At 51.3% G+C, this 27902-nt stretch overlaps 1 protein-coding gene across 2 annotated transcripts; it reads right to left on the reverse strand.

The window, feature by feature from the left end:
- Positions 1 to 7674: 7674 nt before the first annotated feature.
- CNNM3 (cyclin and CBS domain divalent metal cation transport mediator 3) lies at positions 7675 to 26109 on the reverse strand. 2 transcript variants are annotated; one of them, XM_070429914.1, is made up of 9 exons: positions 24724 to 26109; positions 18062 to 18205; positions 14990 to 15139; positions 14406 to 14575; positions 14142 to 14238; positions 13668 to 13801; positions 13177 to 13315; positions 10443 to 10540; positions 9898 to 9984 (listed from the first exon to the last, which is right to left on the reverse strand). In XM_070429914.1, exons 1-8 carry the CDS (start codon positions 26078 to 26080, stop codon positions 10491 to 10493), a joined length of 2241 nt encoding a protein of 746 aa, XP_070286015.1. In that variant the 5' UTR covers positions 26081 to 26109; the 3' UTR covers positions 9898 to 9984; positions 10443 to 10490. The 2 variants fall into 2 exon arrangements, with proteins under 2 accessions (XP_070286014.1, XP_070286015.1); XM_070429913.1 differs by lacking the exon at positions 10443 to 10540 and having other exon boundaries at positions 7675 to 9984.
- Between the last annotated feature and the right edge of the window lie 1793 nt (positions 26110 to 27902).

A 27902-nucleotide genomic window follows, 5' to 3' on the forward strand; every position in this document is an offset into this window, starting at 1 on the left:
GGTTCAATTCCAGTCAGGGAGTCAGCCAATGAACATATATAAGTAAGTGGAACAACAAATCTATGTTTCTTTCTCGCTCCCTTCCTCTCTCTCTAAAACCAATCAATACAAACTTCTGAATAAGAAGAAGAATGGATAGACAGAAGAAACTGCAACTCTGTTTTATTTTTTAATTTATTTATTTTTAAATATATTTTATTGATTTTTTACAGAGAGGAAGGGAGAGGGATAGAGAGTTAGAAACATCAATGAGAGAGAAACATCGATCAGCTGCCTCTTGCACACCCCCTACTGGGGATGTGCCCGCAACCAAGGTACATGCCCTTGACCAGAATTGAACCTGGGACCCTTGAGTCCGCAGGCCGACGCTCTATCCACTGAGCCAAACCGGTTAGGGCATGCAACTCTATTTTAGAATATAGTATTAAACAAATATGACATAAAGGTTAAAGGGGAAAGGGTACTTGAAAGAGAGACTATAACTGCAATTTGGAAATGAGCACATCATAAAAAGGGATGCTTTGTGACAACAAAACCATAGAGGAGGACAACGGAACTTACATAGGTGAGTGGAGCCGCAATCAGAAGGAAAAGAACTAGGGTAAGCGTGGAACTTTCATTTTACATAAACCCAACGGTAACCACAGAACAAAGCTCCAGAGCTGAGACACGAAAACCACCAAGCTAAAATAGCAGACAGAAGACACAAGATAAAATGGCTGCAGTTAAGTCCTCACAAATCAGCAATCATCCCAAATGTAAATGCACTGAACTCACCAATCAAAAGGCACAGAGTATCAGAATGGATTAAAAACAAGACCCAACTCTATGTTGCCTTCAGGAGACCCTTGATACTCCAAGCAATGGCATCCAAAGTGGGTGTAGCTGTACTTACATCAAACAAAATAGATTTCAAGATAAAGTTATTAGAGCTCTAGCCAGTTTGGCTCAGTAGATAGAGCATCAACCCGTAAACTGAAGGGTCGTGGGTTCAATTCTGGTCAAAGGCACATACCTCGTACCTCAGTTGCAGGCTTGATCCCTAGCCCCGGTCGGGAGGCAACCAATCAATCAATGTGTCTCTCGCATCCATGTTTCTCTCTCACTCTCCCCCTCCCTTCCGCTCTTTCTTTATATCAATGGAAAAATATCCTTGGGTGAGGATTAACAAACAGGTTATTAGAGACCAAAAATAGATAGTATAATGATAAGGTAGACAATTAATTAGGAATTAACACTGATCAATATATATGCACCCAACCCACCCAGTAGGGCTCAGTGGTTGAGTGTCAATCTATGAACCAGGAGGTCACAGTTCCATTCTGTCAGGGCACATGCCCGGGTTGTGGGCTCAATCCCCAGTGTGGAGTGTGCAGGAGACAGCTGATCAATGACTGTCATCACTGATGTTTCTTTCTCCCTCTCCCTTCCTCTCTGAAATTAATAAAAATATATTTTTTTGGTAAAAAAAGATACCCAAGAGACAAATGAAAATGATAATATAACACACCAAAATATTTGGGATGCATCAAAGTGGCTCTAAAAGGGAAGATTATAGCATTACAGGCCTATCTCAAGAAACAGGAAAAAAACTCAATCTAACATGAAACCTTAAAGAATTTTAAAAAAAGAAAAGCACAGTCAGAAGGAAATAAAAATTAGAGTGAAAATAAATGAAATAGAGAACAAAAATAGAATAAAATTGTCAAACTTCTGGCTAAATTATGGAAGAGAAAAGACTCAATAAAATGTTAAATGAGGAAACCAAGATGGCGGCATAGGTAAACATCTGAGATTGCTGCCGCAAACAACCACTTCAAAAATACAACTAAAAGACGGAATGGACATCACCCAGAACCACAGAAAGGCTGCCTGAGGAGAGACTCTTCAACTAGAAGGAAAGACAACAGCATACCGAGGCTCAGAGGAGGCGCAGTGTGGAAAATACAAAGGTACCGAGGTGCGCGCGCAAAACGAGCTGGTGGCTGAGGGCGCAGTTGTCGTTTTCAATCAGGAGGGAGTCTCAGACTCTGAGCTCCAGATCCGGGCGAGTCTCTAGGGACTCAGACTCAAACGGGAGAAGCGGGATTGTCTGGCATCGGTTGGAACGTGAGGGCAGCTTTCTCTCCGAGGTTTGCCGCGGTTGCTGGGGTTCTGAGAAGCAGAGCCTCTGGGAACAGGACTGAGAGCAGCCATAACTGCTCCCTCCGCCCGCCCTGTTGATCCCGTGCAACCCGCCCTGCCCAAGCCCTGCACAGAGCCATTTGCCGGATAGCCTCAGGCAAAGGCTAGATTAGCACCTCTCCAGAGGACAGAAGTTTCCCACTGCAGATACAACTGATTCTCATAGCCAGTCGGCCTGGTGGTCAAATCCCTCTAGTATTAACTACAACAATCAAGGCTTAACTACAACAAGACAGCGCACAAAGACCACAAGGGAGTGCACCAAGAAAGCATAAAAAATGCGGAGACAAAAAAACATGACAGAAATGGAGGATATAGAGCTAAAAAACGCACTTTTGAGGGCTTTCAATAATGTGCTAGAAGCTGCCAATAAACTTGATGAGAGCCTCACGAAATCTAATGAGACCCTCAATGTTGTGATAAAGAACCAACTAGAAATTAAGCATACACTGACTGAAATAAAGAATATTATACAGACACCCAATAGCAGACCAGAGGAGCGCAAGAATCAAGTCAAAGATTTGAAATGCGAAGAAGCAAAAAACACCCAACAAGAAAAGCAAAATGAAAAAAGAATCCGAAAATAGGAAGATAGTGTAAGGAGCCTCTGGGACAGCTTCAAGCATACAAATATCAGAATTATAGGGGTACCAGAAGATGAGAGAGAGCAAGATATTGAAAACCTATTTGAAGAAATAATGACAGAAAATTTCCCCCACCTGGTGAAAGAAATGGACTTACAGGTCCAAGAAGCGCAGAGAACCCCAAACAAAAGGAATCCAAAGAGGACCACACCAAGACACATCATAATTAAAATGCCAAGAGCAAAAGACAAAGAGAGAATCTTAAAAGCAGCAAGAGAAAGAGACTCAATTACCTACAAGGGAATACCCATACAACTGTCAGCTGATTTCTCAACAGAAACTTTGCAGGCCAGAAGGGAATGGCAAGAAATATGCAAAGTGATGAATAGCAAGAACCTACAACCAAGATTACTTTATCCAGCAAAGCTATCATTCAGAATTGAAGGTCAGATAAAGAGCTTCACAGATAAGGAAAAACTAAAGGAGTTCATCACCACTAAACCAGTATTATACAAAATGCTGAAAGGTATCCTTTAGGAAGAGGAAGAAGAAAAAGGTAAAGATACAAATTATGAACAACAGCATGCATCTATCAACAAGTGAATCTAAGAATCAAGTGAATAAATAATCTGATGTACAGAATGAACTGGTGATTATAATGAATCAGGGACATAGAAAGGGAATGGACTGACTATTCTTGGGGGGGAAAGGGGAGTGGGAGATGCGGGAAGAGACTGGACAAAAATCGTGCACCTATGGATGAGGACAGTGGGTGGGGAGTGAGGGCGGAGGGTGGGGTGGGAACTGGGAGGAGGGGAGTTATGGGGGGGGGGGGGGAAGAGGAACAAATGTAATCTGAACAATAAAGACTTAATTTTAAAAAATGTTAAATGAAAGATATTACAATGAACACAACAGAAATACAAGTATTATACAAGAACTAGAGGCCCAGTGCACAGATTCATGCACCAGTGGGGTCTGTCGGCCTGGCCTGCAGGGATCAGGCCAAAACTGGCTCTCCGACATCCCCCGAGGGGTCCCGAATTGTGAGGGCGGTTCTCAGGCAACACACCCCGGAATCGGGCTCCCTCCTCTCTGGTTCCAGGTGCATCACCTGAGAACCGCAGCTGCCAAGTCACTGCAGCTCAGCAGCTCCTGTGTTGAGTGTCTGACCCCTGGTGGTCAGTGCGCATCATAGCTACCAGTCGGACAGTCGAATGGTCAGATGGTCATTTAGGTTTTTATATATATACTAGAGGCCCGGTGCACGGATTTGTGCACTGGTGGGGTCCCTCAGCCTGGCCTGCGCCCTCTTGCAATCCAGGACCCCTTGGGGGATGTCAGACTGCTGGTTTCCCCATCCCCGGCAGTCCGACATCCCCCGAGGGATGTAGTGCTAGAAGCAGCAGGCGGCCAGGGAGGAGCCCAAGCCCAGGCTGGGCACCACACCGCTCCCACTCATCCCGGCTCCGCTGTGCTTGCCGTCACCGCCGCTCAATAAGCTCATTGAGCAGTGTTCTTGCTGCGGGAGCACACTGACCACCAGGGGGCAGCTCCTGCATTGAGCCCCTCCCCCCTGGTGGTCAGTGTGCATCATAGCGACCGACCAAATGGTTGGTTGCTTAGGGTTTTAGATTAGAATAGATAGATAGATAGATAGATACTATGAAAGGTTATATGCCACCAAATTCAATAATGTAGAAGAAATGGACAAATTCTTTAAAATATATAATCACCCTAGACCAGGAGTGGGCAAACTTTTTGACTCGAGGGCCACAATGGGTTCTTAAACTGGACCGGAGGGCCAGAACAAAAGCATGGATGGAGTGTTTGTGTGAACTAATATAAATTCAAAGTAAACATCATTACATAAAAGGGTACAGTCTTTTTTTTTTTTTTTTAGTTTTATTCATTTCAAACGGGCTGGATCCGGCCCGAGGGCCGTAGTTTGCCCACGGCTGCCCTAGACCAAATCATGAGGTACTGGAAAACCTAAATAGACCAATCACTGGTAACAAAATTAAAACAATTAAAAAAAAAAAACAACACCTCCCCCCAAAAACAAAAGCCCAGGACCAGATGGCTTTTCTACCCAAACACTCAGAGAATATTTAATATCCTCCTTCAATTCTTCCCAAAAAACTGAAGAGGAGAAACTTCGTCATTTTATGAGGCCAACATTACCCTGATACCAAAACCAGGCAAGAACAACACAAAAAAAGAAAACTACAGCCCTAACCGGTTTGGCTTAGTGGATAGAGCATCGGCCTGTGGACTGAAGGGTCCTGGGTTCGATTCCGGTCAAGGGCATGTACCTTGGTTGCGGGCACATCCCCAGTAGGAGGTGTGCAGGAGGCAGCTGATCGATGTTTCTCTCTCATCAATGTTTCTAACTCTCTATCCCTCTCCCTTCCTCCCTGTAAAAAATCAATATATTTTTAAAAAAAACAAGACCAGTATCTCTGATGAGCATAGATGCAAAAACCCTCAACAAAATCCTAGCAAATCAAATAAAACAAAACATTAAAAGGATCATATTCATTATGATCAAGTAGGTTTCATTCCCGGGACAGAAGAATGGTTCAACACATGCAAAATCGATCGATGTAATAATACACTAAATTTACAAAATAAGTCATATGATCCTACTAATAAATGTAGACAACGCATTTGACAAGATCCAACATCAATTAATGATGAAAACATTCAATAAAACGGGTACAGAAGTACCTCACATAATAAAGACCAGTTCTGACAAACCTCAGCCAGTATCAGTCAATGGTGGAAAACTGACAGCTTTTCTTCCAAGATGAGGACTAAGGAAAAGATGCCTCACTATTGTTAGTCACCATAGTATTGGAAGTCCTCGCCAAAGCAAACAGGCAAGAAAAATACAAGGCATCCAAACTGGGAAGTCAAACTGTCCCTATTTGTAGTTGGCATGATACTATATAGAAAACCCTAAAGATGCCACCATAAAATTATTAGAAAAAAATAGTAATGTTGCAAAACACCAAATCAATACATATGTGAACATCTGATTTATGACAGATGGCATTACAGAGAGAAGAAAGATGTGCTTCTCAATATGTAGGATTTGAACACTTGGTTATGCATTTGGGGGAAAATAAAGGAAATTGAATAGTGCATACACATATCAATTTTTGGTGGGTTAGACATTTAAATGCGTGTGTGTGTGTGTGTGTGTGTGTGCATGTAGATAGATAGATAATGTAGAAAAATATTTTTATGACAATAGGGTAGAAAAGGATTTATCAAGACACAAAATACAAACCATAAAAGAAAATATTTGGTAAGTCTGACTGCAGAAAAATTAAGAATGACTCTTTATCAAAAGACATAATAAGAATGATTAACTACAACAAACAGAGAACTTTTTGCAACACATTTATTCTACAAATGATCAGAACCCAGGACACATAAAGAACTCATGAATAAATAAGAAAAATACATGGAAATAGGGCAAAAGAGCCCAGCTGGTGTGGCTCAGTGGCTGAGCTTTGGCCCAGGACCAAGAGATCACTGGTTTGACTCCCGGTCAGGGCACATGACCAGGTTGCTGGCTTGGTGCAGGAGGCAGCCTATCAGTGATATTTCTCTATCATTGATGTTTCTATCATACTACGCCTCTTCCTTCTTCTCTAAAAAATTAATAAAATCATATTAAAAATAAAAAAAGGACAAAAGATATGACAGGCATTTCCCAGAAGAGAAAACATGAATTGCCCATCAATACATAAGAAGACACTCAATCTCATCAGTAAACAGTAAAATGCAAATTGAGAAAAGAATCTTGACCAGAATGTCATACCTTATACAAAAATTAGCCCTGACAAGTTTGGCTCAGTGGATAGAGCATTGGCCTGTGGACTGAAAGGTCCCGGGTTCGATTCCGGTCAAGGGCATGTACCTTGGTTGCGGGCACATACCCAGTAGGGAGTGTGCAGGAGGCAGCTGACTGATGTTTCTCTCTTATCGATGTTTCTAACTCTCTATCCCTCTCCCTTCCTCTCTGTAAAAACTCATTAAATATATTTTTAAAAAAATTAACTCAAAATGGATCACAGACTTAAATGTAAAACAAATCTATAAAGTTTAGAAAACATAGGAAACACTCTTCAGTATTTAGCAGGAGGCAGATTCTTAGCCATGTCATCAAAAGCATAATCAGTAAGAGAAAAAAAATCTGTGAACGGGACTTTATCAAAATTAAAAATGTTTGCTCTGCAAAATATGCTGTTTAGAGGATGAAAAAATAAGCTATTTGTAAACCAAAACCTTAAAAAAGGGCTAGTATTTAGAATATACATTAAGAACTCATAAAACTCAACAGCAGCCTGGCAAGTGTAGTTCAGTGGTTTGGCATCAACCCATTAATCAGGAGGTCACAGTTCAATTTCCAGTCAGGGCATACAGGAGGCAGCCAATCAATGATTCTCTCTCTTCACTGATGTTTCTCTCTCTCTCTCCTTCTCCCTTCCTCTCTGAAATAAATGAAAATATATTTTAAAAAACATAACAAAACTCAACAGTAAAAAAAAATAACCCAATTAGAAAATGGGCAAAAGACATGAACAGATATTTCATGGAGTGAATAAGCATATGAAAAGATACACATTAGCCATTCTCTCAATGCAAATAAAAACCACAACGGGATGTCACAACATACCTACCAGAACAGCTAAAAGTGACAATACGACACGCTGGCAAGGATTCGGAGAAACTGGGTCACACACGTTGCAGGTGGAGATGTAAAATGGTGCAGCCACTCTGGAAGTTTGTCAGTTTTTAAAAACAAAACATGCAATGACCATGTAATCTAGTGATTGTACTACTGGACATTTATCTCAGAGGAAGAAACCAACATTTACACAAAAACCTGTGATGAATGTTATAGCAGCTTTATTCGGGATAGCCAAAAACTGGAAACCACCCCCATGTCCTTAACTAGAACGAGCACACCACGGAAAACCACGCAACCACCCAAGGGGACGAACCGTGGGCCCCCGCAACCACCTGGATGAACATCCAGAGTATATGCTGAGAAAGCCCAATCCCAAATGGTTACAGATTTTTCAACCCCATTTATACATTCTTGAAATAACAAAATTGGAGATGACAAACAGTTCAGGGGTTGCCAGGGATTAGGGATGGCGGCTGGGGGCGGGGTGGGGGGGGGGGTGGGGGGGGGCGTGGCTCTAAAAGGGTAGTTAGAGGGAGATGCTGATGGTAATGGGACAGTTGTGTGCAGACTGCAGCGGCGGTCACACGAAGCTACACATGAGATGATATATGACTAACCATCCTCACTGCCCAGTGTCCATTCCTGGTTTGATACTGTATTATAACTAAGATATAACCATGGAGGAAAGCAGGGTGAAGGGTACCTCTATCTTTGCAACTTCCTATGAATCTGTAATTTCAAAACAAATAGGTAGAAAAAAAGTAACAGCTCTAAACTGGTACCCTGGAATGGATCCTGCAACTGAGAAAGGACATTAGAAAAACTGATAAAATCCACATTATAAAGTGTCATTTAGTTATTTTTGTACCAGTGTTAACTTTTAGTTTTGATAAAGGTACTGAGGTGATGTAAGATGGTAACATTAGGGGAAGCCAGATGAAGGGTACATGGACCTCTACTGTGAATCTAAAGTTATTTCAAACTAAAATCCTGATGTCAGCCCCATTACATCCTCGGTATTTTTAATTTGCCGGGTGATTCTAACTGCAGCCCAGGTGGGGAACCACTGTTCTGGAGAGGTGACGGTAAAGTACAGTTAAGTCCTCAATGTCGTCAGCAGGTTCTGCAACTTGCCACAGACAGAATGATATCAGCAAGTTCATCCCCAGGCACCCCGCTGGCATAAAGATACAGAATAACGAGGCTCCCTCAGGACCTGCCGTTTCCCACCCGGGACTCTGCTCTTGGGGTGAATTCCTGGAGAACAGCTTCTCAGCAAGGCCACCGTTTGACCTTCATTCCTGTTGATCCCAGATAAGGACCCAGATTCCTGTGAGAAAGGTTCCAGAAACCCTCCGTTCCCTCCCGCTCTAAGGCCCTAGGTCCCTGTGCTGCCCGCTTCCGCGCAGCTGAAGAACCGTGGACGGTAAATAAACAGGAAGGAAAAGACAAACAACCAAGAGAGAATCTTGTTGCTCCCAATTCTCTAGAACCCATAGTGAGGGACAGGAAACAGGCAAAAGCTTGAGATGTTTCAGAGACAGAAATCTCATGTTTTTTTAAAAGAAAGGTGGCGGTGATCCACCTGGCCCTTATTCAACCCTCCCTCCCTCACGGCTCTCCACGCGCTCACAGCCACACAACCCGCCCGCCCGCCGGAAGCCCAGGAGGAAGGCGTGAAATCGGTCTAGTAGTTGGTTCCTCTTCCTGGGATCTGACCATGAAGAAAGGATGGGGTGCAGCAGAAGAGCCCTACCTCTCACACATGACCTCTCGTTAAAACACAGAACGTGGCCCGAGGGGGTGAGGGCGGCTGGCAGGAAGCTACTGCGTGGCCGGGCTCTCCGTCCCCCAGGCAGACGAGTGGCGGGAAGCGCAGGCCCCACCGTCCTGTCGCGGGGCCAGCGACTTGCTCAGGGCTCTGCCGGGTCAGCCAGCCACCTCCACGGGAGGGGCAGGACTAGTGGCACCGACTTGTGAGGAACTGTGCTTCCGGGCTTGGCACAAAGGACAGGCTGGGGCGTCTGAGACATGGCACTGTCAAGAAGCCGCCAAGTTCGCCATGACAAGGCCATGGGTTTGCACCCCCAGCCGACACTGGTGTTCTTGTTGCTCAGAAAGTGCTGCCAGCAGCAGCCGGTTGGCAGAGAAGCAAAACGAGTACAGGCCACGGCCACAGAAAGGCCGCGATTGTGCACTCACATCATGGCGTGGCCGTCACGGAGGAGGCGGGACCCGGCCAGGGAGACGACGGTGTCCTTCCTTCCATCCCTTCGGAAGCGGCCTGGAGGGCTGTGCCGCCGACCCCATTTCTAAAGGAGGCGGCCTGCAGGGGCTCCGGCCCCGCGCCTAGAGGGCCTCTAAAACGTGGCCGAGGGGTGAGGACGGCTAAGCTCTGCGTTCCCACGTGCTGCCGACTCCCCGACCGGGGCTGCCTGGCGAGCAGTTACACTCCTGGGTTCCGCCCAGGGCTCTCCTCCGCTGGGAGGCCGGGCCCACCGTGGTTGGACCCTAGAGGAGGGAGGGAAAGGAGAATTACTACCAGGACGGAAAGTGTGACGATCCTCTGGGGGACAGGAAGGGGCAGGGCAGGCAGAGGCCCTCAGGGGTGTCGAGGCAGGCCCGGGAGTGACTAGCTAGGAAAACGGTCTGCCTGACAGCCTCAGACACCACTTAGAGGACACGGTCATCCCTGAGGCAGGAAAGCGGGGCTGGGTTCTGGCCACAGGAGGCCGAGGCCGTGTGCTGGGCAGGGGGAGCCTGCCCTGGAAGGGAGCTTTAGTTTCCAAGGCGGGGCGGGGTTCCATGAGTCCTCCTGTCTTCCAGAGAAATGAAAAGCAGCAGAAGGGACAGGAAGGGCCCGCGCACCCCATGGAGAAATGCCCCCCAGGCCAGGGAAGCGGTCTCAGAGCGCCTCCCAGCAGAGCTGGGAAAGGAAAGCAAAGCCAAAGGAAAGGGAAGATATTTACCTTGGGTGTTTTCTTAAAACAAAAAATGCTCACTAATCCAGTCAATTATCAACTGCAGTTTCCAAATGTGCCAAAGAGGGAAAGGTCTACGGGGCAGGCTGGAGAGAGCAGAGAGAAAGAGAGGAGACAGCTATTGTACCGAACCCGCAGAGCCTCCGCCCGCAGCACCGAGGAGACGGGCACTTGCTGGGCAGGAGCCCAGGCAGAGGCATGCGCTCTGCTTCCGGCTGCTTGGAACGGAGGGTCAGGGAACACCGAGTCTTCAGTGAACTTTCCCTTCGAGTCCAGTTCTGTGAGCGCTGAATGTGGAGGTGGCACTCCACATGTGAAAGGCAGGTCAGGGGTCAGGAAACTATTTCTGTAAAAGGCTAGTTCTGCCCTAACCAGTCCAGCTCGGTGGATAGAGCGTCAGCCTGCGGACTGAAGGGTCTTGGGTTCGATTCCGGTCAAGGGCACATGCCTGGGTTGCGGGCTCAATCCCCAGAAGGGGGCGTGCAGGAGGCAGCCAATCAATGATTCTCTCTTATCACTGATGTTTCTCTCTCTCTGTCCCTCTCCCTTCCTCTCTGAAATCAATTAAAAAAAAAAAAAAAAAAAAAAAAATATATATATATATATATATATATATATATATATATATAAAGGCCAGTACTTTCAGGTTTTGCAGGTCACATGGCCTCTGTGACAATTTGACTCCACTATTGTAGCTCAAAGGCTGCCACATACAATCTGTGAACAAACAGGTGGGTCCCAATAAAACTTTATATATGCCCTGGCCGGTGTGGCTCAGTTAGTTGAGCATCGTCCCATGCACCAAAAGGTTGCCAGTTCGATTCCTGGTCAGGGTACATGCCTGGGATGTCGGGGGCATGCGGAGGCAGCCAATCAATGTTTCTCTTTTTCTCTCTCTCCCTCTCTCTCAAAAATCACTAAAAACATATTTAAAAAACAAAACACAACTTTATTTACAAGAACAGGCAAAGGGCCAGATCCAACCCTTTGTCCACTTTACCGACCCTGCTATGTAGGTAGTCAAAATTCATCATGTTTCTAAGCGTGTTCTCTGGGCGTGGTTCTGCCTACACTCCTGAAGCAGTGCACGTGACACCTCCATGCTTGGAGAGACAGTGACAGTCAGCCCTCCAGGGTAGCAGAGGCCACAGCAAGACGCCAGAGAGCCAAGTCCAGGAGCAGAAAGACAGTGGGTGAGCCTCATGGGGGCAATGTCAGCGCGTTTAGGAGGAAACGGCCCCCAACATGACTACAGAGCAGGACAGTATCCGTTACAAAGGGGACATGACGCATAGGCTCACCATAAATTACTCCCTTAGGGGACTGACTCCGAGCAGCAAAAGCCAAAAAAGGACTTAAAAACCCTCTGGAAATCCAGTAAAAGATGAAATGAAGAGAAAACCATCCTTCTTAGACTTAAGTCTATACTCTGAACACGACACACACAGTCTGCGTAGCAGGTGGGGCCAGGAAAGGCTCCCACACGAGAAAACCAAAACCAAAGGCTCCCTAAAAAACAACTTGGCTTCTGAGGCCCAAGTCTAGTAGGACAGTGTAAACAAGGGGATGTCACAAAATCAAAGGCATCCCAGGAGCTCACCACCCCCGAGGTGGCGTAGCGTTCATTTGGGAGGGGCCCCGGGCAGCCCACATGCCGGACTGAAGCATCGCACCCCACCCAATTCCCAACACCCCGGGGCGGGGGGGGGGGGGGGGGGGGGGGCACTGGCCAAGCCAGCAGCCCGGCCCAGGGTGGGTTTGCTATTCCTTGCACCTGCACCTCACCCCTCAGAAAGTATCTTTCTATTATAGCACGATCTGAGCAGGCAGAGCTGTTCTCTGAGGCACCACAGGCTCCAAGCCAGAGCGCCTGAGTCTGCCTCTGCCTCCGAATCTTCATCTGGAAAATGAGCGTAACTACCCGCCTCCAACCTCAGGGCCTCCAACCTCAGGGACGGGGTCTCAGATGAGTCAGGACCAGTGAAGTGCGGAGCTCAGGGTCCCCACTGCGGGGCGAGGCCGGCATTTCCGCCCGCAGCCTTGGGAAGCCGGATGCTTCTCCAGGGAGGCCACGCCCTGGAGCGTCTCTGACCCCAACCCAGGAGGAGCTCAGAGTAAAGAACCTTCTTGACTAACAAGGGCAAGGCTCCCAGATGCTGCCACTCCTCCCACAGCCCCTCTCCACCGGCTCCTCTGCACCCGCCCTCCTCACACGGGAAGGGTGGGGTCTGCCATCTCACATCACAAAGCTGTGCCTCCCAACCCAAGCTTCTTGCGCAGAGGAGCCCAGGGCGGATGCGAGCGTCACCTGACCTCAGGCCTCGGGGCCTTTCTAGCTGGATGTGCCCACCAGCCACCCACCTTCGGAGCCAGGCCCACAGCTACCCAAACCCTCACTCTCTGGGTGACCTCACCCTAATCCTAAATGATCACATCTGAACGTGATCTTATTCCCACTCAGCAACTACTCCCTAAGTCAACCACCCTAACAGGCTCTCAAGAGGAAATGCTGACTTCATATACTCAAGTGCGTGCTGGTCTACAGAACTCAGGGTCATCCGAGCTATTAAAAACAGCAAGAAGAGAGGCTGGGGGGAGAGGGGAGGAAGAGAGAAGAACGCAGGGCAGAGAGCGCCGGTGTGTGCGTGCGTGCGCCAGCAGCAAGGCCCGGAAGGGCGAGTGCCTCCTGGGTCGACGTGCAGAACGTGGCCTCCGGGCTCACCTGCCGCTGCGGCTGTCCTGTCACCGAGGAGCCGGGTCTGGCTGCCTGGGATGACCTGGGGGTCCAAGTTCTCAGGGGACGGTGGCAGGTTCTGGGCTCGGCTGGCCAGGAGTGCATTGAGGTACTGTAGCCGCGTGACCTGGAGGACAGAACGCATTATGGAGCAGGTGAAGCGCCTGCTCATACCACCCCCTCCTGCCCACAAGCACCTGGACCAGGTGGGAGAGTCACACTGGGCAGGATGAGGAGAAAGAAAGAACCACAGGCTAAGGGCAATCAAGCACCGTGTCTTCAAGATCAGGAGGAAACTGGTGCCTCGGCCCAGATCAGCAGCAGTCAGAGGAGGCAGAGCCATTTCAAGGTTTGCTCTGGGACATCCCAGACCAACTTCCTAGGAATTTACTCTCAATTCACACAAACTGGTGACCAGGTGGTCTAACCTTTGGGAACACAAAGCTGGTTAGAGGCCAGAACCAATGAGCAGTCCAAACCTTGATGAACTGCAGGTCAGAGAGGGCCCTCACGGTGTAGTCAGGACAATACGTGGAGAGGCGGGTGCCGTCAGCTGGCTCGGGCTGCGGGTCATGGCAGAGGGACTGGAGCGAGGACACCGGAGACTGGTGAACTAGGGAGAGGAACAAGCAGTCATGGGAAGCCCTGCTGGGAGCTGGGCAGCCCACCGTGGTGGGGACAACTGCACAGCCTCTGAGAGCCACCCCGCAGTCACACCGGGAGGGACTATGGCAGAAAGCTTCCTCCAGGGAAAGGTGTTACAGGGATGGGAGGGAGCAGCCAAGACGAGCCCTGAAAAAACACTGCCCCTTCCCGCACGAGCCTGAGAGGAGAAAGTCCAGCAGGTCCTGAAGCAGACCACCCTGTAGGAGGCCGAGCGCTGGGGGGAGAAAAGGGCAGAATCCTGGTCCCAGGGACCCAGCCACAGCAGAGGGGGTGGGGCTGCAGCTCACCCGAGGACGGGGCTGTCAGGGCAGACAAGCCGTAGTAGGTGAACGCCCCGTTCTCGAACTTCAAGCCCTCCTTCCCGATCTCCACCTCAACCCTGCCCTGGGAGGCGGAGAGAAACAGATGCGCGCATTACGTTTCCTGCCGGAAGGAAGCACAGCAGAAAGCACCCACTCTGATTACGCAGGGGTGTACCTAGATGTGCCTCCCTCTCTCAGACCCTTCCCTGCTTTCTGACCAGGTGGGGGCCTGGCCCGGGCTCCTGTTACCTGCAGGATGAGGATGAAGTAATCCACCGGCTGGCTGCGCTGGTACAGGTAATGGTGTGCAGCCAGGCGGTTGCTCTGGTCAAACCTCACCTCCTGGTTGACGCTGGGGTGCCTCAGCAGGTGCAACAGGACCTTCTCGGAGATTCGCAATGGGCTGAACACATCCACCTCTGCCCACGGCAGAGAGAAGAGAGTGTCCACGGGGCCCTGAGCGGCCAGCGTAACCACACCGACGCCTGCTGCCCACCTGGAATCTCCTGGCTGGCCCTCGAGACGAGTCCCCTCCCCAGCACAAGAGGACTTGGCAGCCACACACACCACCGGCAAGGCTTCCTGGCGGAGGCTCGCACAGGTGGCAGCAGCCTGGCCCTGCTTTTGGATGTTGGGTGGAGCAGAGCAGTCCCCATGGGTGACCTGAGAGTGTCCAGCAGGGTGCCTCTGTGGCCAGGACAGCCAGGAGGAGCAGAGGTGCTCCCGGACACTCTCCTGCTTACTGGGATGGGGAGGCAGGGGCTGCCCCGGGGTCTCCTGACCCCCTGGACTGGTAAGCGAGAGTGGGGACAAGAACCACCCTTCATCCTCACCTCGGGAAAGGAAGCGCTGGGTGGCCAAGAGCAGCTGAGGCGAGATTTTCACTTTATACTCATCGTCAGACACCTTGAACAAGGAGAATTCCTCTTTCCGCCTGAGAGGGACACTGAGAGCAGCAGGCTTCTTCCTCACCGTGGTGCCTCCTGGGACGGCGAGCAGAAGGCAGCTTAGGCACCCGCAGCCCTCCCGCCAACGTGACTAAACCAAGGGGCATGTTGCCTGCACCCCTCCACAAGCCAGGGGGCTCCTGGGAGACACCTCGGAGCCCCCAGGACACACCCTTGGATGGTGCCCGGTTGTCATTCCCACCACACAGTAATCCTGGTGCTCAAGGACAGGCAGCTAGAGGCCTACATGCAGCCACACCCTGAGAAAGTACCTCTCCTTGGAGGTGGGAGAAGGTACTGCTGACAAGACAGACAGAAGCAAAGTGACAGGCACGTATGGTCATTAGAAGACCACTCGCCGGAAAGCAGGCATTGGCGGACCGCTGGTGCTAGCCGGCGGCAGCTCACTAGTAGCTCTGAGCCTGGAGCAGCCCAAGGAATGAAACTGAAGATGCTGCAGGATGGGACGCATCACAGGCAAAGCAGTTCTCCTGACAGCACACAGGCGAGTGGCCTGTGTCCCAAGTGCCATGGGAGGCCCAGCCACTGAGCAAGAGCCCTATGTCCATCCTGCAGACCTGGCACCATCCTAAGAGGCAGATGCTCCTAAGACACAACCACGGGCCCCAGGGACACGTTCTGGGAAGACCCTCTTAGTAAAGGACAGGTTCTTAGTAAAGGACAGGTTTGAGGAAACACTGTACAAACCACACGAGAAGCAAAAGGAGGGAGGAGGAGAGAGGCTTGGAAACGCCCATCGAGGGAGAAACCAAGATGGCGGCATAGGTTAACGTGGGAGTTTGCTGCCTCGAACAACCACTTCAAAAATACAACTAAAAGATGGAACGGACATCATCCAGAACCACAGGAAGGCTGGCTGAGTGGAAGTTCTACAACTAGGAGGAACCGAGAATCAGAGGAGGCGCAGTGCTGAAGTAAAATACTAAGGTGCGGAGTGCACGCAGCGCGGGCTGGTGGCTGAGGGCGCGGTTGTCTGTTTCAATCCGGAGGGAGCCTCAGACTCAGAGCTCCAGATCTGGGCGAGTCTCTAGGGACCCAGACTCAAATGGGAGAAACGGGACTGTCTGGCTTTGGTCCTTCCGAGATTTGCAGCGGTTGCTGGGACAGAGGGGCAGAGCCCGTGGGGACGGACTGAGAGCAACCATAACTGCTCCCTCCTCCGCCCTGTTGATCCCGTGGGACCCGCCCCACCCAAGCCCTGCACAGAGGCATTTGCCGGATAGCCTCAGGCAAAGGCTAGATTAGCACCTCCCTAGAGGACAGAAGTTCTCCCACTGCAAACACAGCTGATTCTCACAGCCAGTCAGCCTGGAGGTCAAGTAGTAATTACCTACAACAATCAAGGCTTGACTACAAGACTGATCACAGAGACCACAAGGGGGTGCACCAAGAGTGTCTACCTCAGGTAATTGGGACACTTAACACGGAAAGCCACTCTATCGACACAGCAAAGCATAAAAAAATGCCAAGACAAAGAAACAGGCCACAAAGGACAGAACCGGAGGAAAGCAGGCTACTGGATATAGAATTCAAAACCACACTTTTGAGGTCTCTCAAGAGGCTTCTAGAGGCTGTCGATAAACTTGATGAGATGTACAGGAAATCTAATGAGACCCTCGATGGTGTGATAAAGGACCAACTAGAAAGTAAGCATACACTGACTGAAATAAAGAATATTATACAGACTCCCAACAGCAGACCAGAGGAGCGCAAGAATCAAGTCAAAGATTTGAAATGTGAGGAAGCAAAAAACACCCAACCAGAAAAGCAAAATGAAAAAAGAATCCGAAAGTGTGAAGATAGTGTAAGGAGACTCTGGGACAGCTCCAAGCGTACCAACATCAGAATAATAGGGGTGCCAGAAGATGAGAGAGAGCAAGAGATTGAAAACCTATTTGAAGAAATAATGACAGAAAACTTCCCCCACCTGGTGAAAGAAATAGACTTACAGGTCCAGGAAGCGCAGAGAACCCCAAACAAAAGGAATCCAAAGAGGACCACACCAAGACACATCATAATTAAAATGCCAAGAGCAAAAGACAAAGAGAGAATCTTAAAAGCAGCAAGAGAAAGAAACTCAGTTACCTACAAGGGAATACCCATAAGACTGTCAACTGATTTCTCAACAGAAACTATGCAGGCCAGAAGGGAATGGCAAGAAATATTCAAAGTGATGAATACCAAGAACCTACAACCAAGACTACTTTATCCAGCAAAGCTATCATTCAGAATTGAAGGTCAGATAAAGAGCTTCACAGATAAGAAAAAGCTAAAGGAGTTCATCACCACCAAAACAGTATTATATGAAATGCTGAAAGGTATCCTTTAAGAAGAGGAAGAAGAAAAAGGTAAAGATGCAAATTATGAACAACAAATACGCATCTATCAACAAGTGAATCTAAGAATCAAGTGAATAAATAATCTGATGAACAGAATGAACTGGTGATTATAATGAATCAGGGACATAGAAAGGGAATGGACTGACTATGCTTGGGGGGAAGGGGTGTGGGAGATGCGGGAAGAGACTGGACAAAAATCATGCACCTATGGATGAGGACAGTGGGTGGGGAGTGAGGGCGGAGCGTGGGGTGGGAACTGGGAGGAGGGGAGTTATGGGGGGAAAAAGAGGATCAAATGTAATAATCTGAACAATAAAGATTTAATTATTAAAAAAAAAAAAGAAACGCCCATCAGGACAGAGGCCCCTCAGATGGAAGAAACAAGCGGCACTCCAGCAAGCGCTGGAACTGCAAGGCCATGGGTGGACGGGCCGCCATGGCTCTGCCCCCCCAAAAGGGGGCTCTCCTGTGAGGGGCAACACTGCTCCGCAGGGGAAGAACAGAGGGAACAGCTCTGCATGCTCTGGAATTGAAGCACACACCTCAGGGAGCCCCAAGGCCAGGCTGAGCCGAAAAGCTGCCAGGAGGCGAGACTCACGGTAGTCCTCGGACTCGTCCAGGATCTCGGACTTGATGATCTCCTCAATGACGTCCTCCAGGGTGACCAGGCCCAGGACCTCGTAGAAGGGGTCACCTTCCCCCTCGTTGTTCACCTTCTGCACGATGGCCAGGTGGGACTTCCCTGGAGGAGGGGACGTGCCTGTGACAGGGCTCCACCCTGCACAAGCCCTCAGGACAGATGCTGATGTCTGTGTCTCTAAGACCCACCAAGCACTGGGTGTGCCTTTTCTGGGTTCTTTTTTTTTTTTTAATATATATTTTTATTGATTTCAGAGAGGAAGGTGCGGAGAGAGAGATAGAAACATCAATGATGAGAGAGAATCATCTATTGGCTGCCTCCTGCATGCCCCCTACTGGGGATCGAGCCTACAACTGCTAGAGGCTAATTCCAGCAGGTCATAAATGCAAGTTCATCACAAGGTAGATGAACCTTAGGACTTCAGCAGGGCTGAAAATCTGCATGTTATTACCTATTGCTGAACAGCTGTAGGCAGTTCCCCCAACCTGATCATCTTTTACTGTTTACCAAACCTTACCTTTGATATGTTTATCTGCTTTGCTATAGGGCAAAATGTGGAAATAAAAGGCCCTGGGTCCGGAGATTTGGGGAACTTAGTTACTAGAACTAAGCCTCCTCTGGCTCCCCCAAAATGCCTTCCAAATTCATATTTCTTCCCTAATCTCTTTATTAATTTATGCACAGCCCCCTTTCCAGATTTCTTGAACCCTAGCAGATGCTGAGAAAGACCCCAGCATACAACCCCAGCATGTGTCCTTGACAGGAATCAAACTCAGGACCCTTTAGTCCACAGGCCAATGGTCTATCCACTGAGCCAAACCAGCTAGAGCTGGGTTCTTACTGAAGATTCTCAACATGCTCATGAGGACTGGCCTCACCTCACGTGGGAGGAACCCGAACCCCAGACACTGCACTCCCCAGCACAAGGCCCCCCAAGCTAGAGTCAGCCGCAGGTCTGTGTAGCTCACGCTGTCAATGTGGCTTAGCCATGAATGCATCAGATAAACTGCAGACACAAGGCACCAACTCCAGAAATGGAGGCTCCCCAGGACGGCTAAGTGGACTCGAGAGAGGCCCTCCAGTCTGACCCTCCTCGGGCGATTTCCCGGTTCTGAAAGCTGTCCTTTCTTTCCAGAAGCCAAGGTCTGTGAAGGTTATCCAGGGGATCTGTGTGGGAACTTCCCCTTCCTCTTCTGTCTTTCTCAGTTACCTGCCTATTTGTTTAATAAGGAAATGTAAACTTGAAAAAAATCCCACACTTTCTGAGTGTCGGGCGTGTTGGGAAAACGCCAGGAGCTCACTCAGCCTTAGCTAAGTGCTCTTCATCTATAAAACTGTACATGCACAAGAGAAAACAATGCAAGCCACACATGTAATTTCAAATTTTTGAGTAGCTACATTAAAAAAAAAAGACCCAGGTGAAATAAACTGATACGCTATTGTTTTAAGCCAATATAGCTAAAATGCCACTTTGACATGCAATCAATAGACATTAATAGATGTTTTACTGTTTTGTGCGAGTCTTTGAAGTCTGCTGTGTGTCTGTCTGCATTTACAGCACATCTCAGTTCAGACTAGTTACCTCTCCAGAGTTCAGGAGCCACACACGAGTGGTGGCAACTGGGCTGTGCAGGTTCTGGGCCCGAGAGCATACTGATCTCCACCACACCCTTCTCTGTTATTAGTGAAAACGGCTGGCCTGGGGGGAAAGCTGGCCTGGGCTTGCATGTACAGAGGGTACTTGCTTCAAGAATCTTTTGGTAAAGCAAGAAGTCAAGTTCCCTTCTTTGTGTGAATCATCCTTTCTATACCTCGGGTTTAATCACAATTCTATGTGATGAGTTTAGAAACATACTCTGTGGATCTCTATTAGGCATGCATGCCCCATTCCTGCAGCATCCATGCCCCTCCCCCCCCTCCCCCCCACCCTCCTGGGTCTGGACCTCTGCCCCAAAGCTGGATGGAATGCAAATGTGAAGACTCAAGCAAAAGCTATCTATCTATCTATCTATATAAAAGGCTAATATGCAAAGTGTCCTCTCCGGAGTTTGACTGGGAGACCAGTTTGATCGCTCGCTATGACGTGTGCTGACCACCAGGGGGTGGCGCAAAATGAAGGAAGGCCCTGGCCAGCAGCCAGAAGGCCCTGATCGCCGGCCAGGCCTAGGGACCTTACCCGTGAACGAATTTCATGAACCGGGCCTCTAGTTACTGTAATATTAGTAGAAAACCACTAGCAGGATGATCAAGAAAGGAATGAGGCTGTAAAAGAATAAAAAGATAACACTTGCTCATCAAACCTCAGATGCCATCAATTGTGAGCACAGCCTGACTGCAGAGGGTTAAGCAGCAGGATTTAATGCTCACCCTGTGCTGGACACCAAGGGCTTTACTCGCTAACTTACCAAGTCCTCCGACACCTCTCTGCGGCATACAGTACTGTTATCCCCACTTATAGTTCACAGAGAAAATGAGGCCGAGGGAGGTCCAATGACCCATCCAAGAGCAAAACCAGGATTCGAACGCAAGCAGCTGGCTCCCGCGTCCATTCTCTTCACCACCACGCCCTTCTGGCTCTCACTGAGTCTGAGAAAGCCCTCCCCTCGGTGACTCCCACGGGCCCTTCTAAAGAAAAGAAAGCATCTCATATGCTCAATAATTAAAGGTGGAAATGACCATATTACATTGCCTCGCCCCCAGAGGAAAAGCCAGGGGGCCCCGGAGAAGAATCTGCTTGTTCCTGATGAGACGGCACTGAAGGGGACAGCCGCTTTCCGCCCCTTGGGATTTGTGGTGGGAATGCCTCACACCAAAGGCAGGCGCCATTTCTCGAAGGGCCAGGGGACCCTGCCACATGACATCAATGTCAGGCCAGATCAGGGCACACCACTCTGGTAGCAGCCTTCTCGGGTTCTGAAACCAGATCCCAGGCTCTGGGGGCCTCTGAGATCGCAGAAGACCCGCCTCGGCTCCCTTCTCCCGGGAGCCATTGGCTTTGGCTGGCTACCTGCAGGATGGACTGACTTCTCCTCTGCCTTCAAACGTCTATGAAACAAGCACAAGTTTCTCAGTGACCTGCCACATGGAAGACCCCCTCAAACAGTGGCCAGGTGACTTCCTCTCAAGACAACTCTGAAGGGGTCCACCAGAAGGCCACCGTGAGGAAGCAGTAGGAGGACACAGAGAAAGGGCAGCTGGAGGGATTGGGTTTATTTTTCATCAGAGAGGATAAAATGCCCTGCAAATATGGGCCCTGCTAGCTGGCTGCAAACCTGGCATCGGCCCTGGCACCGGGCCAGAGCCACAGCAAGAGGCAGATGGTGCATCTCACAGCAGGGTCCAGAAAGCCCTGGGAAAGCTCCACTGTCCAATCTTAGTTAGTTGTTTAGTCAGCAGCCACAAGCGTGCTCCTAAGTTATGTGAATGCTCGAGGACTCTTCTGGAACGCCTAGCGTCTAGGAAATTCTTAAAAACGCATTTGGAGTTTAGACTTCTCTGCCTTCCCTCTTTTGCTTTTAAAGTCACTATGTGAATCTGTCCTGCGAGAAGGGACATTATTAACATTCCCCATGGCAGGTCTGACTCTTCAGAGCTGTGGCTTCTGACAGTGAACTCGAACTCGGACCCTTTAAAGCAGAAACTAACAAACGCACCCATCCTGACCCCTCCTCTGGCTGAATGCCCCTGCATCGTCTCAGTGGGGTGGACACGGAAGCAGGACTGATGGCTTAAAGGAAATACAGCCCAAGAGCACTCACTCTTCCTGGTGATCTTTGCACAAAATAATCGGTGCCGACTGAAGTCTCCTCACTGGGGAAGGTGACTCTCCGAGACGATAAAGTCCCAGAGAGACGGCTCTGGAAGCAGGACAGGAACAGGGGCCGGAATGGTAGCTGCCAAGATGCCAAAGACTCCAGCTTGAGGGCATGCAGAGGCACCGCCACCTCACACGCCTGACAGAGGCGGGACGGGGACCAAACTCTAACACCTCAGGCACCACCAAGGCTGCAATACGCTGTGTTCACAGGGGTTATGCCAGAAAGGATTCTAATGAGGAAAAGTAAAGACATCCACCAAAGAACTGCCTGGCACAGAAGCAGAGAAAGCTCCAGGATTTCACAGAAACGATGTGGTCGTTCTGCCCTGAGAATGGCCCTCACTCACCACAGGAGGAAGGCAGGGGAGGGAAGTGCTCCCCACTCAGCCTCCATCACCTCCAGGAGTAGCAGCAGTTGTCAGCAGGCAGCTACAGGGTCAGCATCAGGCTGCATGAAACCCGAGTGGCTCTCCACAGCTGCTCTGGGGCCACCACCCAGCACAGGAGTGGCCGGCACAGTGGCCATCCCTCTCTCCTGGCTCCTTCCCAACATCTAAACCTAAACCCACCGACTCGCCCATCTTAATCCCGGCCATTCCCTCCAGCCACTGCTCTCCAGCCACACCTCCCAGAGGCTCTTCACAACCTGCCTTACCTCTCATGCCCTACTCACTCCACCTGCTACCCCACACCATGGCTCGCTGGATCCTCTCCTCATCACTCGCCTTCCCTTGGTGAGTGGTCTCTTTCCCTGGCTTCCAGATGTTCCAACCTGCTGGCTCTCCTCAACAGCCTCTCTGCTGCCCTCCCCGACATGCTTGTGCCCCTCAGGGTTAGGCTCTCTGCTCCGCCCTCCTGTGGTTGAGGGACCACTTCTACATCCAGAATCAGACCTTCACCTCCACTCAGGTCCTTCCAATTTCACGTCACCTGCCCCCTAGGACTTGCACAAATTCCCAAGTCCAGAACAAACTCCTCACCCAGCCCCTCACCTCCCTGCAATCCAGGTCTCATCCCCAGCTCCTCCCTCTTGCTGGAAAGCCCCTGACAACCACAAAACTTTCCCAATTCTACCCCCAAATGCCCTCTTGGGTCCCCAGGCCCCATTCAGCCCGCCATCCTCTCTCCTCTGTGCCCTTGCCCTTCCCCTCCCCGACCCCCGTCCCCCACTGGTCTCCACACCAGTCATGGTGAGATGCTCTGCTCACAAGCACCACCCTAGTGTCAAATCCAGCCTCCCCACCGTCTCAAGCTGGGAGGCAGCAGGGGCAGGATGGAATAAACCCTCTGAACTGACTCCAGGGCCACCGAATAGACTACACTGGCCCAGATGGAGTACTTACCACCAGGAGGTTCTGTCTGGCCCCTACCTGTGGGGCTCCCCACTCCTGAGAGGGGCTGAATGACCACTTTCTCGGAAGGCAGCTGGGAGCCATGAGATTCTCTAGCAGAGCAGTCGGAGCTTTCCATCGAGCCTCCAGTCCACCAGGAGGCACAGCGGTAACAGTAACTGCCAAACTAGGCAACACCCAGGCTGCCCGCAAGGATGAAAGGCAAGGACGCGCAGGAGCGCCCAGTACCGTCTGGCAGACGGCAGTGCTAACGCAGGAGCAACAGGGTCAGTTCCACACAGCCCTGCAGCCCTGCTCCCTGTCCCCCTGCCTTCACCGTCAGGGGCTCCCAGCACCTCACAGCTGCCACGAAGATCAGGGGGCTTTACTCACTTCCCAGCCTCACATTACACAGCCTTTCAGAATTCTGGGGCGTCCCCTATGCCCATCCTGCAGTTCAGGTCTGAGAAGCTTGGCTGGCAGCGAGGAGCAGCCACGCTCTAAGGAGCACATCCGCGTTGGCCCTGGAAAGGACTACAGGGCAGCCCACACCTTCACACCTGGAGGGTAGGTTTTGGCTTTTACCTGCAACCTAAGAGCTGCTCAGATACATCAAGGTGAAAGAGAGTAAAATGTGTAGTTACAGGAGAACCTGAAAGACCTTATGGGAGTTTTCTAAAGACAGCTGACGGGGAGACTAAGTCAGTATCCATGAAGTGGTTTCTGGCAAAATCAAAGTGGACATTCCATCCACACCTGCGGAAAGAGATTTGTCAATCACTCCTTTTCTGTAATCAGGAAGGCAGCAGCCCCTCAGGAGCCTGAACACCACCACCTGGAAACATCACTGGTAGGGCTAATTTCACCTTACAGCAGTGGTTCTCAACCTTGGCTGCACATTAGAATTACCTGGGAATCTTTTTAAAATCCTGATTTCTGGGCCTCATCCTCAAGGTTGAGAACCACTGCATTACAGGCTCATTGCTCTTCACAGGTGTTTTGGCAAATGGAAGGCACGACCCTCCACCAGCAAAAACATTAAGACTGGCTTTATTTCGGTGGTCTGGAACCAAGCCCACAATATCTCTGAGGTGTGCCTGTACATGAAGGCAAATAATAGGTATCTAGAGACACGTTTTTTCTACATTTTTTAGTTTCTATCCGAGAGTTCGGTTGTGCTACAAACCCAAAACCCATAAAAATGACCTGGAGAGGTGAAGAGCTGGGGGTTGGCATCTGGTAGACGTACCTCCCAGAATTGGGGGCCTCCCAGGAAAAGGGACCGTTTGCTCTCTATAGCGCCGCCACCCTCTGAACGATGGTCTTTAAGTGTATTTCAGAGCTGCAAGGCCATCATCTTCTTTAAAAGAGCACTTAGAGGTCCCACTGCCCTCTACAGGGCTGGGACCCCTCACCCCTTTCTAGGGAAGACCGAAGGCCTTCAGGTCCCCTCCGCGACTCCCAGACCTTACCTCGCTTGAACTCCTCCAACACGGCGTCCAGCTTGGTGTCGTTGAAGACAAAGTGGAGCGGGTGGTTGTAGAAGCGGGTGATGGTGCTGAGCGGCGTGCAGTCCTCGGGGTCCACGAAGGCCAAGTCCTTGAGGTAGAGCATGTCCACGATATTGGAGCGCTCCTCCTCGTACACAGGGATGCGCGTGTGGCCACTCTGCATGATGCTGGCCAGGACGCCGAAGTCCAGCACGGTGCTGGCGTCCAGCATGAAGCAGTCCTCCAGCGGAGTGAGCACCTCCTCCACCGTCCGGTAGCGCAGCACGCCCTTGCTGAGGTCGCTGTAGGGATCGCCGCCACCTCGTGCCAGCTCCAGCACGCGCTCGCGCAGCCGCCCGGGTCGCGCCGCCAGCTCCAGCAGCTGACCCACCGGCAAGGCCACGGGCAGGGTGAGCAACACGGCCAGGCGGCTGAGCGCCAGAGCGCGCGGGGCCAGCGCCAGCGTCCAGCGTCCGCTCACGGCGGCCGGCAGCACCTCAGCCACCAGGAACGCGAGCCCTGCACTGCCCAGCACGGCGGGCACAGCGCGCTGGCCGGCCGCGCGATACAGCAGCACCGCCAGCGCCGCCTGTGCCAGACAGGCTAGCAGCAGCAGCGCGCTCAGGGCGTAGCTGGCCCAGCGCCGCGCCGACTCCAGACCCCGCGCCGCCGCGCGCTCCGCCTCCGACCCATTCTCGCGCAGCACCTGCACCTCAGCTGGTGCCAACACCAGCGCGCTCAGCTGCAGGCCCCGTGCCAGCGCTGCCAGCGCCAGCAGCCCCGCAGCCCCCAGGCCAAGCGCCCAGGGCGGCACCGCCTCCTGGAACGCGGCCGCGACGCTGGGCTCCGCGCGCACGGCCTCTGCGCGCAGGCGCAGCAGAGCACGCCACTCGCCCGCGGGGGCCGCCGCCGCCGCTGCTGCCTCCCCAGTTGCCGCGCCCCCAGGCTCCCCGCGCACCGCCAGCAGCGCCGAGTGTGGGTGCTCGGCCTCGGCGCGCAGGCGTAGCAGCGCGCGCCACTCGCCTGTCGGGACCGCCGCCGCCGCCTCCCCGGGCGCCGCGGCCGGTCCGCCCTCGGGGCAGCCCGCACCTTCGGGGGCCGCCCAGGACCAGGAGCTGTTCCCGAAGCCCGAGCCAAAGAGGCGCAAGCGGAAGGTGGCCTCAGGCACGGCCGGCACCTCCCCTCCGCGCGCCCACGCCGCTCCCGCGGACCCGGCCTGCTCCAGGCAAATGCCCAGCACCCGTGGACCCTGCGCCACCTCCCCCGCGGCGTGACCCAGACAGAGCGCGGCTAGCAGCCAGCCCAGCCGCCCCGCCGCCGCTGCTGCTGCTGCCGCCATCGCCCGTTGCCCGTCCCGGGCCCTGCACAGCCTACCTCCGCCTCCGCCGGCCAATAGGCGCCGGCCTCGCGCTCCCCCCGCCAATGGGCGACGCTTCGGGGCGGGCCTAGGGTCGGGCTAGGCTGCACCAGGGCGTAAACAAGTGGCGCGGGCCGGGGCGGGGCGGGGCGGGGCTGGCGGCGCGGGGAGGGGGGTGGGGCGCGGTGCTCGGGGGGCTGTGGTCGGGGCTCCGCCGGCCCGCCTGAGCTCTGACAAGTGCCCGGCTGGCGAGCGGCCGCAAGCGGGGGTCTCGGTGTAGGGAGTCCTGTCGCTTTCTGAGGAAAGGGCCTGGGAATGCCGACCGGAGGCCGGGAGGGTGAAGGGGAGTCCGAGGCTGGGCTCCGTGAAGCTAAGGTTCGGGAAGATGGTTGTTGATGGCTTCTGACCCCGCGCTAGTCCCGGGAACGGAGACAGCTCTTGCAGGAAAGGAGAGAAACACAGGAGATCACTCCCCTGGGACCTGCGCCGCTGCTTCATGTTATTTTCCAGGAGAAAAGTGAAGCATGACTCGGGGGATGTTGGGTTCCAACGCGACCCACCTAATACCGCGCCACCCTCTCAGGTCGCCACCCAGGCACATGCGGAGACTGTCAGGAATGCCCGGACCCGTCAGCTCCACCGGTAGTTCTTCCTCGGTCTTAGGCTCCCTGAGGAAGGACTTACCAATCATTTTGTTGGGAAACCTTTGGACAGACAGTTGGAGCTATTTGGATCACACAAATGTTTATTTGACTGTCAATATCCAAAGATAACAAATCCAGCACAGCCCTGGCCGGTGGCTCAATTGGTTGGAGCATCGTCCTGTACAGCAAAGGTTCCGGGTTCAATTCCCTTCGGGGCGCACACCCAGGTTGTGGGTTCAGTTCCCAGACTGCACTGCGGGAGGCAATCTAGATGTTTCTCTCTCTCCTCCTTCCTCTTCTCTCTCTCTCTCTCTCTCTCTCTCTCTCTTTCTCTCCCTCTATATATATATATAATCTCATGCAAGGATGAAAAGAATATATTAGACGGCTTATATTTATAGTTTGTTTTTGTTTTTTTAAGAATCCAGCACAGGGGAAAGCTGCTCACGGAGTGCTTTCCTGCTAACAGTAAAGGCGTCTACTGTGCTTCAGGTCCCTCGTTGACCCTCCCTGGGCCATTTTCTTTTTTAAATATATTTTATTGATTTTCCACAGAGAGGAAGGGAGAGAGACAGAGAGTTAGAAACATCGATGAGAGAGAAACATCGATCAGCTGCCTCCTGCACATCTCCCACTGGGGATGTGCCGGAAACCCAGGTACATGCCCTTGACCGGAATCGAACCCAGGACCCTTCAGTCTGCAGGCCAACGCTCCATCCACTGAGCCAAACCGGCCTCTCGGCCCTGGGCCATTTTCATTACTGGTCACTTGGTTCAAAACATTTCCATGTTTTATCCAAATATTTGAGTTTTAAACCCATAGCTACTGTGACTTAACTGGCTAATTCCTGCTTACTTCTGGTTTGCAAACGTCACTTCCTCCAGCTGGTCTTCCTCCACCATCTAGACTAGGTTGAGTCAAGGTTATGAGAGCTAGGTGCTGCTCCCCCAGAGCGTCCACTACTTACCTATGGTGGTAAGTTCACTCATTCAATAAGTATTTCCTGTATTGAGTGCCTGCATTGTACCAGGTCCTGTTCTAGTGTTGGGACTATCTATATATATAAAAGCCTAAGTGACTGAAGAACCAAATGATCCAACGACCAGTTGCTATGACATGCACTGACCACCAGGGGGCAGATGCTCAACACAGGAGCTGC

This window comes from Myotis yumanensis, unplaced genomic scaffold (genome assembly GCF_028538775.1).
Source record: "Myotis yumanensis isolate MYYU_CA2020_CCGP unplaced genomic scaffold, mMyoYum1.0.hap1 SCAF_11, whole genome shotgun sequence".
NCBI lineage: Eukaryota > Metazoa > Chordata > Mammalia > Chiroptera > Vespertilionidae > Myotis > Myotis yumanensis.

Coding starts and splice junctions, on each gene's coding strand:
- CNNM3 (XM_070429913.1), bottom strand. CDS start 26,080: ATGGCGGCAGCAGCAGCAGCGGCGGCGGGGCGGCTGGGCTGGCTGCTA. Junction 14,576..14,989: donor CCAGCGCTTCCTTTCCCGAG/GTGAGGATGAAG, acceptor TGCCGTGGGCAG/AGGTGGATGTGTTCAGCCCA. Junction 13,802..14,141: donor CCTGACAGCCCCGTCCTCGG/GTGAGCTGCAGC, acceptor TCCTCTCCCTAG/TTCACCAGTCTCCGGTGTCC.